General features: G+C 50.6%; 1 protein-coding gene across 1 annotated transcript in view; it reads right to left on the minus strand.

Annotated features, from left to right (window-relative positions):
* Positions 1-18,483, minus strand: part of SHB (SH2 domain containing adaptor protein B) — a 135,542-nt gene that overhangs the window by 34,304 nt on the left and 82,755 nt on the right. Inside the window, exon 3 of the mRNA XM_082694877.1 lies at positions 13,778-13,993. Coding sequence (XP_082551003.1) covers positions 13,778-13,993 — 216 coding nt within the window. The remainder of the gene's footprint in view (positions 1-13,777; positions 13,994-18,483) is intronic.

Genomic DNA, 18,483 nt, shown 5'->3' on the forward strand with positions numbered 1-18,483 from the left:
CGCCCCTGCCTGCTTCCCAGCATCCTGGCTCTCCCACCAGGGCTCCTCTTGCTGAACCCCACCAGCCCTCACAGCAACTAGTCAAATGGCGTATATGTTCTTGGGTGGGGGTGAACACTGGGATCAGGTAGACAGGTAAGGGCCCAGTCACACAGCCCCCTCTAAAAAGAGCTGGGTCTTGACCCGATGGATGGGTTAATCAGGAATGGCATTCTCAGCTGGGGTTTTAGAGAGGTCCCTGCCTAGTGATGGAGATAGGATGTGGGGTGGCAACCGGGGAGACCATTTAGGGAAGGTAATGGAGGCTGAATCTCTCCATGGCGGGAGGGGTGTAGGAGGTGACTTCAATAGGACTTGGCACTCACGGCCTGAGCCAGGGAAGGTCCCTGTGTGGTGCTCCATCAAGAGGAGATCAGGACCATGGAACCAGTGTGAACTTTTCCCTGGTCCCTCCCTCTGCTAACTTTCTGTCAGGAATGGAGGGGAGGCTGCTCAGCAGGCCCCTCGCCCCTGGGGGCTACGGGTCCTGAGGTGGGCAGTGAAGCAGCATAGTGTTCTAGGCTCAGTTTTGCCATTGGCTACGGAGAGAGAGAGAGAGACCAAATGAATTATATATTCACTTCTGACTAAAACTAGAATTTGGAGATTTTTGCCCACATAAAACCCCACCATGTAACTCCTGGCACAGAAGAGGGAGGAGAGGCACGAAGCACGAACAGACTACAGAAGGAACCCAAACTCTTCAGCAAAGCCCATGACCCCGCTGCCTTTCCAGCCTCACACCTCACCACGGCCACTTTGAGGCCATGTCTTCTGCCTAAATTACTACCACCCCACCCCCTTCTACCAGTCTCTCTGCCTAAGTGACTCCACTCTGGAGTCCACCTCTTCCAAGAAGCCTTCCCTGACCTCAACCCCTCCCCAGAATCACCATGATCTTAGTCTATGGCCTCCTAATGGCCAATTTCCTGGTCTGAGGCCCTGTGAGCCCCTCAAGAGCAGGAGCTGTACCAACATGTGCCTTTCTGCCCCAAGCTTAGAACATGCCTGCAACCCACCAGGTACCCAATGAACGACTGAAGAAAATTAATGAGCTGTTGTTTCACTCTATTGGGAAAAAAATACCGGTTTTCATACCAGATAAACTCGATAAAACCTAATAACATCCCAGTCAACACTGTAATTCCCTACTGAATTAATTTATACATTCGCTTGCAAGCTTAATAATATAGCCATATATTTTAGAGGGAACAGGTGGTGATGAATGACAGGCTTAATTAGGCAAATCATTTCACCTAAAATAAAATACACAAACTCCAAGTGCAGTGATTCAGCAGCAACAGAAAAAAAAAATTTAAGAACAAAAGCTCCAAACACAACTGCTTTCATTCCTTCTAATTAAGTTTCTCTTTAATCTGCAATTTAAAATGGCAATTCTTTTAATTTAGTGATTTTCTGCAAAAGATAAAGACACAAACCCTCAAAAGAGTATCTGCATTTAGAGAAAAAATATGCCACCCTTGTGAGTCATTAGAATGACAGGACCTAATTAATTGCACCTATAGGCAATTACAAATGGAATCAGAGTTGTGCACGAGGGAGAGGAGACTCGGGGGGCAGGAGCAGGCCCTGGGAGGCAGTGGGAGACGCAGCCCCACTGACGTGCCACCAGCCTCTCTCTCCAGGGCAGGTGAGGGGGCCCCTTCTCGATGCCCTAAATGTCCTTCCAAAAATTCTGGTCTAACGACAGGCCTCAGCCTTTAAAGACTCAGCTCAGGTGCCCCCACTAATGCCCTTTTAGGAGGTCTTTTCTCCATCCACATTATTAGCCTTCATCTCTGGTGGTCCCCTTCATCTCTGGTGGTCCCCTTCCTACTTGTGGGGCAGATTTTATACCTTAAAGGGTCTCAGAGATAAGGGGTGGGATGGGGGTGGGGCAGACAAGGCTTGAGCCCAGGCCTGTGGGTCACCAGGGTCAGCTTCCCCTCTGACTCCTTAGGGCCTTTCTCCCTGTGGTCAGGCAGGGGTTGTGCCTTCCTCATTTGGTCTGTGGTGTACTTCCCACCTCTAGGCCTGGAAAGACCAGCCTCTGGCTCCATCCATGACATCTAGAAGCTTCTAAGACCTGGCAAAAAGCCACCTCTCCACAAAGCCTCCCCTATACTGCCTGCTGAGAGCCCCTTCCTCCTCAGAAGCACTTGGCACTGGGCCCGCAGCTCCACGGGCACTGCCTCCCACTCTACCCCAGTCAGCCTGGGTGTTCTGTGGGGGCAGGCGCCTGGCACTGATTCTCTTTCTCTTTCAATCTCTCGTTTGCCCCTAAACCTAATGCTGTCCTTGTTATGGAGACGGGTGTTTAGTAAATGTTTGCTTAGATGAAATAAATGTGTTCCTTTGGGGCCCAGCTCCTTCTTGTTTATCGTTCGGGGCTGGCCAGAGAAAACAAATTCCAAAAGGCCAAAGGGCCTTTAAAGCACAGCTTTGCAGGTCTTACAACCCTTGCTGGCTCCCAGTGCCCCTGGATGGAGGGCAAACTCCTTGCTCTAGTGTTCAAGACCCTCCGTGACTAGGGACGAACCCAACTTTCTGGATTCATCTTCCCCTCCTGGGGTCCACACCCAGCCCTAGGCTCTAGTCACAAAGAATGGCCAGTCCCCTTAGGGCTCTGCTTTTCTTTGCCTGCCCTCTGGATTCCTTCTTCACCATCTCTGGGTGCACAAATCTTTGTTATTCTTTAAGGTCCAGCTTCAATGCTACCACCCAGGAGAGGTTTCACCCTAGACCACAGGTAGAATTCCCTTCTCTTCTGTGCCCTGCATCCCCTGGTTTCTGCCATTGTCTGATCCCACCCCAGTGGCCAGTAGTGTCTTTTCAGAACCAGGTGGAGCTGGGGCCTCCACTGAACCTCTCCTCATGGGCAACATGCAGCTGACTTTAAAGAATGGCCCATGGGCTGCAATAAGGCCAGGGAATGAAGGAGCCATAGCAGCTTGGCATCATGGAAAGGGCATGAACTCTAGACTTAGACCCCTGTGTGAGTCCTGCCTCTGCCATTACTGTGTGACTTTGGGCAAGTTTCTAAACCCCTCTGAACCTTAGTTATCTCTTCTGTACAACATGGTCATCTACACTTACACCATAAAGGATCACTGCGGAAGTAGTTAGTCATAGATGATGTACCAAAGTCCAGGCAGGGCCCCCTGTAAGTGGTGATGCCCTCCCCACGGTCACACCCAGGCTTTGAATACTCCCCTCTCATGTACAGAGGAGGACAGAGTGCCTTGCATCAGAAACCACCTTCTTCCCTGGGGCAAATAATACATTATATGTTAATAAAAATAATTAATAATTAGAGAAAAAAAAAAAAACCACCTTCTTTTTCCCTAGCCTTGGCTGTAAGTCCTGACTGAACTGGAAGGTCCAAGAGGCACGACATGTTCTCCTTTGTTCGGAGCTGAATCCCCAATGCCAAGAACAGTGCCTGACGTACAGTAGATACTCGATGTCTACCAAAAGAGTAAATCTCCACCTGTGTCAGCAGGACTGTAAAACCTCTATGCATCAACGGAGAAAGGAAACTTGGTAGCTGGACTACCACCTCAACTTATTTTAAAACATTCTGAAGATGGCTTAACTTTTACTGAGGGCTTCCTATGCCTGGGGAGGCACGCGTGAGGCCTGATGGGACCCTCTCCTCTGACCCCCACAGCGAGCCCAGGACATGTCAGGGTAATTTGTCTAGGTTTTAGAAACAAGGCCTGGTGCAGGCCAGCAGTCCTCCCAAGCTGAGAGGATCGGGCTGCCGTATCAAGCAGCCCGTCTCAGCTCCTACCTGCTCCCCTTCTGCTTTGGGATTTAAGCCCTGGAAGGCCTCTTCTCACCTGGGGGTGAGGGGTACCCGAGGAGTACCATGCCCTGGGGAGGGACAGGGAAAGTCAGTGGCCCGGCAAACATCCTCCAGTTGTCCCAGCTGACCAAGGATGTGGACAGTGGCTCCGGAGGACAGGGACCATTCAAAGCCAGCTAGAAAGGAGAAAATGGAGCCCAGGGGCCTTGGGCCGCAGGTGAGACCTGTGATGTGTTCCAAGCTCAGTGGCTGCACTTTTCTGGTTGGCCTTGGGTCTCTGATCCACCAGCTATCCACACAGGACAGGGTCCTTTAAGCAGAGACAACAAGGACTAGACAACTGAAAACAGGATGCTCGGAAGGAGCGCTCAGCCCACTGAAGAGGCTTCTTTACGCCTTCTGTGGGCGAGGCAGAAATGAATATACAGGGTGCCTTTGCAAACCACATGAAGCTCCCAGAAGGGGCCTGAGAACACAAGGGCACAAAGAACATAATAAAGGTGGCCAAGGCACTCCTTCTGCACAGTCCTTGGCACTGCTCCCTCCATTCTGCCAACAGCCAGACCTCAACCCTGGTGGGTCTGTGTGTGTGTGTGGGGGGGGTGGTGGAAGGGAGTGTGGAGGGCAGGGGTGGAGAGGCACACAAGGAGCTGCTGCCCAGGCAGCTGTGAGCCCCCCAGAGGGGGCAAGGAGGGAGACAACACAGTGGTCTGGGAAGCTGGAGTGGACCACATGATCCCCGGAGTCTCTAAAAGCACCGCAGACTTTCATGACAATGTGTGAACACCTGCAACTGCCTGAAACTGTTCCCATGACAACGGCTTTGCTGCTTCGACTTTCTACACATACATTCTGAGTTACCTCATCTGCTCCTCCCCGCACCATCAGTATTAGAATTCCCATTTTACAGATGGAGAAACAAGCCTGAAGAGGCGAGGCCCCTTTGCCTTCCAGTTCAAGGGCAGGCCTCACTCTCCGCCTCCCCCCCCCACCTCGTTCTGTGCGTGAGAGCTGCACCTCCACATATCGTAAGACTACAGGCGGCTCAGCAAATGTTTGGTCTGTGTTCCAGGACTGCCAACAAGAGGCCTCTGTGTTCACCTCCCAGACGCATGCAAGCCCCGGGGCACCACGCTGCCACATCTCGTGGGCAGAGCCTGAGAACAGAGGTCTTCATTGTCAACGGAGGCAGCGGTGACTCCCCAAGAAGCAGGGCATTGGACAGGCTGTGAGGCAGGCGCCAGGATGCCGCTTGGGTTCCAGGAACGCCATCTGGATTCCAGGAACACTGTCCGTGCATGCACACCTAAGCCTGGGCTGGGGAAGGAGGCTCTGGAACAAGGTGGGGTGGGGGAGGGGTGTCTTCGTCCCCTTATTCTGCACCCACCATAGGAAAGAGGCACCAGTATCTGGTGCAAAGACCCCTACCCCAAGGGCTGCTGCTCAGCCATGGCAAGTAGAAGGATAAATCCTAATGGAAATGGTGAAATGATCCATATGCAGAGACCTTTACAGCTGCCAAAGCAAGCCATCTTTATTGTTGCAACCCATTTTACAGATGAGAATTGGAGGGCTGGAAATGGGACTGATCTGGCCCAAGTCAACAGCTAGATTTGAACTTGGACAAAAAATAGTAGTTCATGACGATAGTGGTACCAAAAGCCAGTGTCCACTGACCACTCACTGTCCCAACTCTCAGCATGAACTATGACATCATTTGAAGATGAGGAAACAAGGAATTTGCCCCGGATCACCCTGTTAACAAATGGCAGCACACGGCTTCAAACCCAGACCCTGCAGCTCTGGCATCTGAGTTTCTGTGCACTCTGCTAGCTCTGGGCCGGGCTCACCTGTCAGATGGAAGGCCTGCTCATGTCTGATGCAGCGTGTTTCCTGATGCTTACACCGACAGACGTCCACAGACAATCACTTAGAATCCCAGGGCCAGACTTTCCCCCATCCATGAGCCTCAGAGGACCTGCAGCTGTGGAAACATGTCTCCCCATCTAAGAGCCCCAAATCTCCAGGCAAACTGTGTATAGGTTTCTGCTGCCGTCCCTCGGGGTGGGGGGGCAGTGAGGGAAAGGGAGAGCGACAGGAGGGGAGGAGCCAAGTGGACGGCCCTCAGGGGCCTGCGTACCATCCACTGGCACATGACTCTCTCCACATACAATACGGCATCTGGACACCTGAACCAACGCTCGGACAAGTGTGGACACACCCTCAGCTTCTTCCTAGGAATTCAGACCAGAAGGGGCAACCGGGGCAATTACCAGTCGTGCAAAAATGCCCCTCCAGCTGCAGGTCCTTCCCCTCAGCCTTGTGTGGACAGAAGACAGGCGTACGGCACGAAAGAATGATTTGAAAATAAACCATCTCTGTGGGAGCAGGCTGCCTCATTACCTAGGTATTCTAGTGTCCTGAAGAAATCATGGGGTTGGTTTTCCTGAGACAGGACTTACTGAGTCATTTAACACATTTCTGCATGTTCATTATGTGCCAGGCACAGATCTAGGCAGGGGCCCAGGTGGAACAAGGCAGGCAGAGTCTCTGACCTCACAGAGCTCCAACAATCTCTATCCACAAGATTTCTGCCCTACCAAACAGAATAGCAAAGAGTCTATCAAATCTTTGTGTGTGTATTTTTTTCCCCCCACACAGGAGACAAAAGCACTAGAAGGAACATTTCTATCTATCAATATAATTAGTAGACAAACCAAAGCTATTAAACACTAGAACACTAGTGTTTTCCTTTCTTTTCTTCTTCTTCTTTTTTTTTTTGGCTACTAAATGAATTCATTCATATGTCAAGTAGAAAAACCAACTGGAAAAACCTGTCCTTCAGTAACATATTAGCCAAAGGAAGCGAGCGATCCCGGTTTTCTTCGTAGTCATTTAAACCCCCCTTTTCTCCACAGACCTGCTGTCGTATGTGTTAAACATTAATTACAACTGTTATTCATTACATGGCAAAAAGCTCCCCATACAAACAAAACTGTTAATTTCCTCACAGACCCAAGGCATTCTGGGAAGCTGTGCAAGAGACAGGAAGCCTCACAGGAACCCCACTGGGGCCAATAGTAAGGAGGCGGCGGAGTGGATCTGGGTGTGCCAGGTGATGGTGGCAGGTCTAACACTCCCTGAGGAACCTTCTGCAGAGGCTGAGCCTGTTTGTTCTGAGCACACAAGGATGAATCACGGGGCTCGATGGGAACAGCAAGCCCAGAGAAAGTGTCTGGTGCACAGAATATCTGTGCTCCCAGCTCCAGAGCCTTTGTGTTGGATAGTGACAGGTCATGAGGTGAGCAAGGAGTGGGAGCCCCTGCTTCTGCCTCCACAGCGACCAAAAGCACATGGCACTAACACAAGGTAGAGGCAATGTTCCACCCTTTTTCTGCACTTGAGCTGTCAAGGCAGCAGTGGAAAGAGCAAAGATTTTGCAGGTAGTCTAACCTGGGTTCATGAGCTGTGTGACTGTGGGCTCTCGGAGCCCGCCGGAGTACTGTCATCTGTGTGATGACAGTGAAACCACACCCACCTTGCAGGTCTTCATCAGTGGTGCTCACTAAATGTTAATTTCCTGTCCTTTCCCCCATTTCCCCCCTTACCTTAATAGGATTATTTTAAATTAGCCAACTGAGCTGCTTTGGAGATGACTCACAATTGTTTAGGAAATAGACATACCCAGGACCTTACTTGCCCTCTCTCTGCCCTTGTGGCTTTACTTGATGAGGCTGGGAAGGTGTCAAAACTCAAGAGGATGCCTGGGTAAGGGATGACCAAGCCAGCATTAGCAGCCCCCCTGCAAGTCTGTATCTGGCTTTCCATTATGCACCCCTGGGACAGAGGGGTCCTAGCCCAACCTGGGTTAGGGTGGGGAAGGGACTGCACATTTCTAGGAAGGGCTTCCTGGAGGAGGTAGTGTTGATACCACTAAGCTGAGCTGTGTGACATCCCCTCTCTCTACCTTCTGACCCCAGTACCTAACACATAACATGTACAAGGTACACTGTAGGTGCTCAAAGCAAAAGTCCTCAGGTCAGCAGCATCAGCAATTCTTGGGACCTTGTTAAAAATGCAAATTCTCATGCCTCATCCCCAAAAACTACTGCATCAGGAACTCTGAGGAGTGGGACCCAACAATCTATTTAATGTTTCCTTTGTGTGAGTCCCCTACTTGCTCCTGAGCAAGCCAACCATGGCTAGAATGGGGAGGGAGACAGGGGAGAAAGGCAGTGGGGACCCTCTCACACCCAGGGACCAGTGACCCAATCTTTGTGAAGGGCTGAACAAAGAATGGGAGCACTGGGTGGCTCACTGGTGGAACTACTGCAGGAATGGAGGCCAGGACTCCCAGCTAAGTATTGCTTTCCACGGCACCCTTGCTACTCAGTGCCAGGTGCAACGAGGAATGAGCTCTGCTAAGTGGGGCTATGTGCCTTCCAGTACCTCTTCATGGAGTATTGTTTTAATATTAAATTAAATTTTATTTAATTCAGTAAACCTTCCCTGAACACCAATAACCGTTCTTTCATGTGTGACCCTTTAGGGCTTACAAAGTCTTTTCACACAGACCTTTTCCTGTGATCATTATAGAAACGTGGTGTGAAAACTAAGGCTCAGGGAGACTGAATGGCCTGTCTGAGGTGGCACAGCTGGGGAGTGGTGGAGCTGGCCTGTGGATTTAGGATTGTCAAACTCCGTCTACTGCACCATGGACTCCAAGCATGCCTAACACTGTCCAGGGCTTTTGAGCACAGAGCAACTCGCAGAGAGGCTAGTGGGGAAGACAGACAAATTCCCAAAATAACTATGTTTAGCACTGTCTTCTCTTTAGGTCTGTCTTCTCTCTTTGCTGGAAAGTAGACCTGTCGCCGGCTGAACCCAGGGCATTGTCTGAAAAGTAGCTTCAGGGGGGACCAATCTTCAGTGGGTGAAAAATGAGAAAATGAGAAGACTTTGTTCCTGTATAAGATTTCAAGGATGCCCTGCCGCCTGGCTCCTTGAGCAAGTACTCTGATCATTTGCTTCTCAGAGGCAATTATAAATCATTAAGAATGTGGCTGTTAACTCTACTCATTGGATTAAAAGGAAACTTTGTGGATGGCCTGACTGACTCTGCTATGAGGTCCCTGGCAGTTCTCCTCGCCTATCTGGGCCTCAGTTTCCCCAGCTGGACAAGGAGGAGTGGGATGCCATGGTGTGGGAGCCCCTCCCTGTGCTGGACGGTGGCAGAGCATGACTAACCCATGGGATGGGTATGGTCACCCCCTGCCCCATCCTGGTACGAACTTTCAGGATGGGGCTCCTACTGGATCCTCTCTTGAAGCCATTCCAGATGGGAACACACATCCCAGTAAAGTCTTCTACCAGAGGGAGAAATCTGTACAACGGCAATGAAAGGCTTATAGCAGCACACCTGTGGGTTCCAACCACATTTTGTGCAGCATCTCTGACAGAATCAGGGAGCCTAGACGTCAACTGGGTTTGGGCTGGGGTTTGGGGTTGGACTTCACAAATCCTGGCTCTGTGGCTGACTAGTCATGGCACCCTTCTCTTTGGACCTCAGTCTTTTTTATCAGTAAAATGAGGAAACTCATTTCCCAGAGGGTGGCTATGAGGATTCAGTGAGATAATGGACGCAGAAAGTGCTCAGTCGATGGCCAGCACTTCTGTGATGTGGTTCCCTTAAGCCTCACTGACACCGTCTGCAGTGGGCACATTTCCCAGGTGAGAAATCCGAAGTTCCAAAGATAGGTTCAATCCCTGTCCTCCCAGAGGCCCCTCAGAGATGTGAGGACACTAATCCATACCACCCAGAGCCAATGTCTGCTTCTCTAGATTATGCTCCCAGCTCCTCTGCCCTACCCTGGGGGGGCCACCTCCTCTGCAGGCTCCATTCATCCATGTCACAGACCCTGCCACAGCCCAGGGCAGATGAGACCCTCCAGACCAATCCATGCCTCCCCGAGACAGTGTGGTATCCCCTGAGGCTGCTTTTCCTGCCCCACACTGGGCAGAGTTCCACAGAGCCATGGTGTGGGCCCAGAGCTGCCTCTCTGAGGGCACAGGGCCGGGCAGGAAGGCCATTTCTAGACCTTCCTGCCGCCTTGCAATTTGTTGCTGTAAAGAATCCCAGAGGGTGAAGTCAAAGCATGCCAGGAATTAAAACTACCATCTATGAAGGTAGTTGTCTCTGCCAGGGGGGAAGGGAGCTGACAGCTTGATGGCAGCCACAGCAGCTCGCCGTGCACCGTGGGGTTGCAGCCTGCCTCTTCCTAGGAGTTGGCAGTGCCAGAAACCTGACCAGTCGTCTGTCCTAAGGGCTAGGATCAACAAAGGCCGCGTGTGCGGGAAGGGACTCCAGTGCTGGGTGGCTGGAGGCTCTGGCCAAGGCCACAGTTGGCTTCTGGAGGAAGAGCAGGCAATGAAAGCCCAAGGCTTTTTGGAGACCTTGTGGTATTTCTCACCCGCCTGGCCACAGAATTCTAGGACAGGGGAAGACTTTAATTCCCAGGAAGCCAGAACCACCTCACACCCTGTGACAGCTATTCTCATGCTAGGGAGTGATAGCAACCCCGAAGCCTCAGAGTACGGCTTAGCTGGGAAGGGTCTAACTTCCACAAAGGCTCGTCTGCAGCTGGGAAGGGTTACTTCTATGGAGATGCCAAAGCACACCTTTGAGAAATGCCTGTTTCCATGAATGCAATACTGGACAGCACTTAGAAAGGAAGTAAGCACTTTTGCTTTGCAGGCTGAATCGTGGAGATAATTTAGAGCCCCCCAACCCCCCGGTCTCTGATTAGCATGGTGGGGTGCTGAAACACGGAAGCAATCCTGGAGGGGACAGGCCACCCCCACATGGCTGGGCAAAGCCTCTACCAGCAAGCCTGCCTCAACTGAGCTTCTGCTTGCAAATTCCCATTGAGGGGAAGCACATGATAACTGCCAGGTAGAGAGCACATTCTTCCCACTCACCTGGACCCTGAATCCCTGTGGCTCCTTCTCAGGGGGCCCAGCTCTGCCCTTTGGAGCTCCCTTACAATCCATACCCTTTGGAAATTTGAAAACACTGCCAGGTTCATTCATCCAGGCTAAAAATGCAGAACCAGAGAACACAGGAGGGGGAAAGAGCGAGTAATGATTTTGCCCTGCCAGTTTTAATCCCATACAGAGGCTCCCCAGCTACAGATCCTGCACCCTGGGCTCCCAGGACCCATCAGAGAGCTCCTCAAAGTCTAGAAAAACCATTTCAAACAGGTCTTGTAAGAAGAAAGGGCCTAGCCAAGCATGGCCTTGCTCCCTGACGACACCACTGACTTGCTAAAGTGTGTGCACGTGGAGATACCCATGTGCGTGCACATACACATGGGAATACAGTCCGTCATTCCTGGGCTGCCATACTTCTGGGTTTACAAATGCAACCCCAGCAGCACTCAAGCTGTCCAGTTGAGTTGTTCCAACTCATTGCCCTTATCTGGAAGGTGGCCCTTCCACCTCTCACTCCTAACTTGAAAAGTTAAGGTCCTGTAGGTTAAGTGCTTTTCACTTTAACATGCATATGAGGGCACCGGGTGGCTCAGTGGGTTAAAGTGGCTGCCTTTGGCTCAGGTCATGATCCCAGGTCCTGGGATTGAGCCCCACATCAGGCTCTCTGCTCAGCAGGGAGTCTGCTTCCCCCTGCCTCTCTCTGCCTGCCTCTCTGCCTACTTGTGATCTCTGTCTGTCAAAAAACAAACACATACACACACACACACACACACACACACACACACACACACACACACACCATGCATATGAATCACCTGGGGGCCTTGTTAAAACAGATCCCAACTCCATAGCTCTGGGGTGGGGCCTGAGACCCTGCATTTCTCACCAGCTCCTGGGGAAGCTTCTCGTCCAGGGACCACGTTCTGCGCAGCCGGGGGACCAGACTAGAGCATCAAATGTACCACCACCCTCAAGTGACCCGCTGGTCAGTCCAAGGGGAGGCCCCACACCTGTCTGCAGTGCTATCTCACACCAACGGCCCTAGGTGTCTGGGAGAGCTGCCACATGAGTCCTTTAATCAAAACAGTGTTCGCAGAAAGAAAGCTCTTGGATGGCACTGGCCCCATTCCAGCTACTCTCGCGTCCAGGAGGAGCAAAGCCCCTTATCAGCCATGCCAGGGGAGAGGGGTGGTCCTTGGATTCCCTTGTGCCAAGGGAAGATAGGAGGCTGTGAAATGCGCGGAGGCAACCTGACCTTCAACCACACGACTATGCTTGCCTCTGGCTCATGGCCAGGCGCTCAGAGCTTGGCAAGCAGAGACCAGCACCTAAAAGAATTAACCACATGATGAAAGAAACGTTCTACCAGAGTTGAGAGCAATAAACTCAACAGGCCCAGAGAGGCAGTAGAAAAGCCCTCGGGATGTGTGGCTGTGTCTCAGGGAGGGCTCACAGAGATGGCAATATTTGCGCTGGGTCTGGAAGGAGGCACAGGATTTTTTCCATGGCACGAGAGGACATTTAGGCAGAAAGAATGGGATTTGCACACCACATACTACGTCCAGGGAACTACTGGAGTATAATGTGGCAGGAATAGGTAGAACATCAACTGAGGGGATCAGGATGGGGGTAGGCGGATGCCCCACTGCTGAGGGCTAAAAAGGAAGGGTCTAGTTATGCATGAAAAGGGGGGATTTCAGGCAAAAATGAATCTTAAATTAAAAACAGAAACTCCCCTATGGACCTGGGTGGCTCAGTTGGTTAAGCATCAGACTCCTGATTTTGCTCAGGTCATGATCTCTGGGTCAAGAGACTGGTCAGGCTCGGCGCACTCAGCGTGGAGTCTTGCTTGGGATTCCCTCTGTCCCTCTGCTGCTCCCCCTGTGTGCGTGTGCTCTCTCTCTAAGAAAATAAAATCTAAAAAAAAAGAAAAGAAAAGCCGTCCTTTTGGACTTTCAATGTGGCAAGAATTAAATGAGTCATTCAATGCCTCTTTTTTCACATTCCTAAGCTCTTAGATGTGTAAGAAATCTTTTGCATCTGGCTCTTCACCTTCTAACATTAAGATGAAGCATTTTCCTCAGCTGTTATAAACTCTTCGTCAACATCGCCTGTGAAGAGCAGTACGGTATTCCACTTAACCAATCTCTGTCTGCTGGACATTCAGGCTGTTCCCCACTTTGCATAATCATAATGCCTTTTCCGAGTTTTCAATCATAACCCTGGAAGGGATGCTTAGAATCAAAGGTTGTGCACATCAGCTTAAGACCTGTGACACATGTGGCGGGGAGCTTTCCAAAAGGTTGTATGAGTGGAATTTTGGTGCTGGGACAGATTTCCAGATTCTGCAGAACCGAGTGAGGTGGAGGGGGGCACCCCAGTCATTCTCAGCCAGGCCGAGAGCGGGTTTGAGGTCCGGATGCGCCCATGCCTAGGCTCCGTGCCCAAGCTGGGACAGGAGACGCAGTGACCCTGGGTACTTGCAGGCCTATTACAGCTGTATAGCTAGATGGAGGCACTGGGCTCCCTCAGGCCCAGCAGGAGCCACTCTGCAGGTTGGTCCTCTTCTAATTGGTAAGAAAATTCCTTCTGAAATCTTGGCTTCAGTGAATTAGAGCAATACCAACAGGACCAAGACAGTCAGACAATGAGATCATACAGGCCGTCTGTGAAGACTAGGGAGACTGGAACCAAAGCCCTAGGGGCCAGACCTTGGATTTCCATTTGGCCTGACCTGGCCTCCCTTCCCTCCAGGACTCTCATCATCTTCGAGGGGCCCAGGTGGACTAGACAAGAGGACAGCCCAGCTCAAGTGGATTCTCAAATGAAGCCCCATGGTTTACCTGAACAAGAGGGACCGGTGCCCATACCCCCTTTACCGAAGGTGAGTACTGAGTGTGGGTCAGCAGCCCCCTCTGAGCGGGGCCACTGGCTCCTTACCTGCCAGAGCTGGGATGGTGACCCTGTTCCATTCCCATGGCTGGTCGTACTCGTCGGCGGGCCTGTCGTCGTCCTGGGGCAGCTTGCTCTCCCGCAGTCGGGGGCTGACCGTACTTTCGGAGTCCGAGTCGACACTTTGGCCCTCAGGTTCATAAGGGGTGTCGTATAATTGGATACCTTTGTGATGAGACCGGACACTTTCTTGCCTCTGAAACTCTGCAGGCAAAAAGGAAGGAAGCAGAGATGTAACAGGTGCACAAGGACTTCCTCACCTGGGACGTGCCAGGTGATGCCCACAGGAGTCCAGTCACCAGCCAAGAAGGGCACAACTGCACAGGAACAGGACCCTGTTTCTCAGCTTGGACTATCCCTCCCCACCCCCTGAAGGCAGCATCTCTGCTCTCACAGGGCAAGGCTTCCTCACAACAATCTCAGGCTCCTGGACCTAAAGAGAGAACCAGAAGGTTTGCCGCCGCCATCTGCTCCTTCACTGTGGTCTGTAAGGGGCAGGGCCCAGATGTGCACATGATCTTCCAGGTGTTCTGACATCAGCTTGGAACAGAAAGAGCCCTCAGCCCCTTGCTTTACAGGTGAACAGGGTCTTCCCCACAAGGACTATTCCCCATCCTCTGGACTCTCATTCTCTACCTGAAAAATGAAATTAGGCCAAATGACCTTCCAGTTTTCCTTCAGCTAATAAGTCCAGAGCCTCGCCAGGACCACCATTTTCTCCCCTAAAAAGTCCCACGAGCACCCTTGTCTCTGTGTTTCTGCCTCAGCCAGAGCCTGCCCGTCTTCTGACACAATGAGCACATCCGAGGGACTTGAGAGCACATGTCCAGTTTCACTGCTAAAGGGGGGAGACTCAATCCTTGGGAAAGGATGCCAAGGTCTGGTCCTTGGTGGGCTGAAGGGTAACTGCCCATTTAGCCCAGGCCCCAGACAGGGGGCACCCATTACCTGCTTTGATCCTAAATACCATTGTGTGAAGGGCCTGCATGGGGCATATGAAAGGGGTTCACTGGAGAGACTGCTCTGAGGAGGCCCACTGCTTCCTGAAGAGGTATAACAGGCACCTAAATGACCAGAATTCCCATGGCAGAGGGGCTCAGTGCAGGGCCTGTAAGGGACGAGGCAGCGGGGGAGAGAGGACACGTGAACTGACAAGCGAACACAGGAGGGCTGGCATTCCCTGTGGTAGTACTGAGGCAAGCCAAGGCGGGGTGGCTGGAGCGGACAGACAGACTCACTGCCCTTCTGTTTCCCTGTGGTAATAATATAACTCTGTCATTTTAACCAGTTTTAATGACACAGTTCAGTGGCACGAAGTACATTCACACTGTTGTAGAGCCATCATCACAACCCATTCCCAGAACTTTTTCCTCTTCCCAAACTGAAACTGTACCTAGTACATTCTAACTCTCCAGGTTCCCCTCCCCCAGCCCCAGCAGCCACCATGCTACTTTCCGTCTCCATGAATCTGATACCTTATGTAAGGAGAACCGTATGGTACTTGTCCTTCTGCGACAGGCTTGTTTCACTTGGCATAATGTTTATAAGGTTCTTCATGCTGTAGCACATGTCAGAATTTTGTTTCTTTATGAGGAGGAATAGAACTCTGTCTTTTCACTGCTCACTTCTGATGGAGCACTGGGTTCAAGGAGGTGAAAGGGGAGAGGCAGGGTTTGACATAAAAGGGGTGAGGGTTGTTGAGAGTGAACTGTTTAAAAGGACTCCTTTTTTTTTTTTTTTTAAGATTTTATTTACTTATTTGACACAAAGAGAGAGAGAGAGAATGAGTGGGGGGAACAGGCAGGCAGAGGGAGAGGGGGAAACAGGCTCCCACTGAGCAGGAAGCCCAACCTGGGGTTTGATCCCAGGACCCTAGGATCATGACCCGAGCCAAAGGCAGATGCTTAACTGACTGAGCCACCCAGATGCCCCTTAAAAGGACCCTTGAGACATTCACCAAATCAGAGGTCCAATGGCATAAAGACACGGTAGAAGGCCAGGGACTTACGTGCCTTGGAAGAGGAGCTGACAAGACACCTGGTGACATCAGCCCTTCTGAGCGAGAGCGTTGTTTTTAGGCTGGGCTTCACGTTCCAGGGCCAGCTCACGGGAATGACGACACTCCCCGCGCACACGCCCTGACACGGCAGAAGCCAACTGATGTTGTGCCCGTGCTGTTAGTGTGGACAGTAACTGACGGGACGGTAACATTCCCAGAGCTCATGAAGTCACACACCAGCTTCACAACTCTGTTGTTCCCAAGTACTGCCTGGGTGATTCCTTTCTATTTTTGCTTATGCTGCCTCACTTTTTAGAGTTCATAAATTTATGAGAAAACTTTGATATAACCACCCATAAGACATCATCCTTTACTAAAAACAGTGGATCAGCGTGAAAAGAATGAATGAGAACAAACCAAGCAGGTAGGTCCTACTACCCGCTGGGCACCTAGCACAAGGTCTGCTTTGTCTCTGCTGAGAAGGGACATGAGCCAGTGCTAGTGAGCTGAGGGGGGGGGGGGGTGAGCGCGTGCGCACACGCGCACGCAAGTGGCACGCAGAGATACTTTGGCAAACACTTTCTCTTTTTAGAAAGAGAGGGACCAAAATGGAAAAAAAACTCTCATTATATGGTTCTCACGCCTAAAATCCTATCCCCTCCTAGAAGACGTCCCATACTTTGGCAAAACATGGCTTTACTGCATCCCCCAAGTAAACTGGGATCATTTAGTAGTTTTAAGGATATTGTTTTCCTTTTTATGGGGGAGGGAGAGGAAAAGAAAGAGCTATAAAAGGTAGGACTTGGTCACTTCAAAGTGAATACCGACTGTAAGATGCTACAGACATCTCTGTAATTCACTAAACCTACCAAACTACCGAATCTGGTCTGGGGCTGTCGCCATCCGCGTCTCTCTCACTGGTTCTACAAGTGCAGTCTAGCCTCCTGTCCTTGGAAAAGTCTGAGGTCTGAGGACACTGGGGCTTCATCAGACAGGCACTAGAAGACCACCCTCCTCTTCGCCCTACTTTACAAGCAAGACCAGCGACCACTAACGCACTTTGCTTGAGAATCACCATTTAATCCTGGCTACCACGAAGCAATTCACAGATGCGCATCCATAGGCTTCCAGGAGTCAGGCGTGCCCTTGCTCTCCCCCTCCCGGAGCCCCGCCGCAAGCAGATATCCAAAGAGTGCGGGTGGGGTAAATGAGCGACAACTGACAGCCAGAAACCACTCCTTACCCCGAAATTCCCGTTAATTTATGGAAGTCCCTGACAGCAGTGATAAAGTATGTGGAGCGATATGCCAAATGCATACAGTTTAGTATTACACAATATGCAGGAGACATGGATATTCTACATAAATACCAGCATAAAAGGAAAACATGTGCAGTGAACAGATTAGCTATTAAATCAGAGGGGCCTGTGCGTACACCTCTCATACAGAATTTATTGTTCCAAAGGCATCTGTACCTTCCTAAAGCTGGTTTAGTAATGGTATGCAGTTAGGGCAGGGGATGTTATAATGGTAATCATTAAGCCAAGCTTCCCCCTGTAGTACATGGTGAATTCAAATTTTCATTAAGGCTGCAACAATAGGGAACAGTTAAGTAAATTATGGCACGCTAACTGGATGGAATATTAAGCAGCCATTAAAATGATAAATCTGAAGATTATGTAGCTACATGGAAGAGCGTGCATGAAATTATGCTCAGTTAAAACGTAAAATACAAGATTGTTGACGTGTTGAGCAAACTGCATAATGTGGGCTTTCAAAACAAGTCCTGGCCACTGTTTGTGGAGATGAGGCCCCAAAGAGAATTCTGGTACTGCTTAGGAATTGCTGAACACTGTCATCACACACTTTGCCCACAATATGCACACTTTGATGACACCAATGTTGTCAGTATAGCCACACACGAATAAAGGGCCGATAGCCTGAAAGGCGAAGGTAAGCAGCTACTGTGCATGAAGGAAGGAATTATTGTGTAATTATTTCTGAAAGTTGTTTTAAATAATGAATTAGGATGCCAGGGAAGAAACAATGTAATTAAGACAGGAGCCCATGAAAGTAAATACGGTTTGAAGCAAGATTGGGCTTACAGGAGCTATTTGCATTTCCGAAGCAGCTGCCCTTCCCTGAGAAAATGCTCATTTAGGGATCTTCTTCTTTCCCAGGAGAGGCTCACCCAGGGCCCCAGGAAGTCAAGGGCCAATGCACCAGGTCAGCTCATCAGACATTACTGTCCCCTGCCAAATGACTGGACCCACCCCCCTTATTACCCAGACTGATCTGTGAGGGTCGAGAGACTAATCTCACAGGGGGAGCTGGTGACCATATGTTTTAAGTCACAAGTTATCTGGACATCACCTTCTATAAATTCATGGAAAATGACCTTTAATACCAGTGGCAGGCTGTGATTTCATGCCTCTTCGGCAAGGAGCAGATCATGAAATTGACAGGGTGGGGATTTCTGTTGATCTCTGGAATGGAAAGGGTGTCAAGTGGAATCACACACAGAGAAAGAGAAAAAAATCAATCAATTAATCAATTAATCAGCACTTTCTCTAGAATCAGAGAATGTCAGGCCCGGAAGGAGCCCTGGGAGCCTACACTCACCAAAGGTGTAGAGGCAGATGTGTTGACCAAGGGCTGTGGCGGGTGGAGAGGCAAGGGCCAGGGGAGTATCTGAG

The sequence above is a fragment of the Mustela nivalis genome, assembly GCF_964662115.1.
Source record: "Mustela nivalis genome assembly, chromosome: 13".
Lineage (NCBI taxonomy): Eukaryota > Metazoa > Chordata > Mammalia > Carnivora > Mustelidae > Mustela > Mustela nivalis.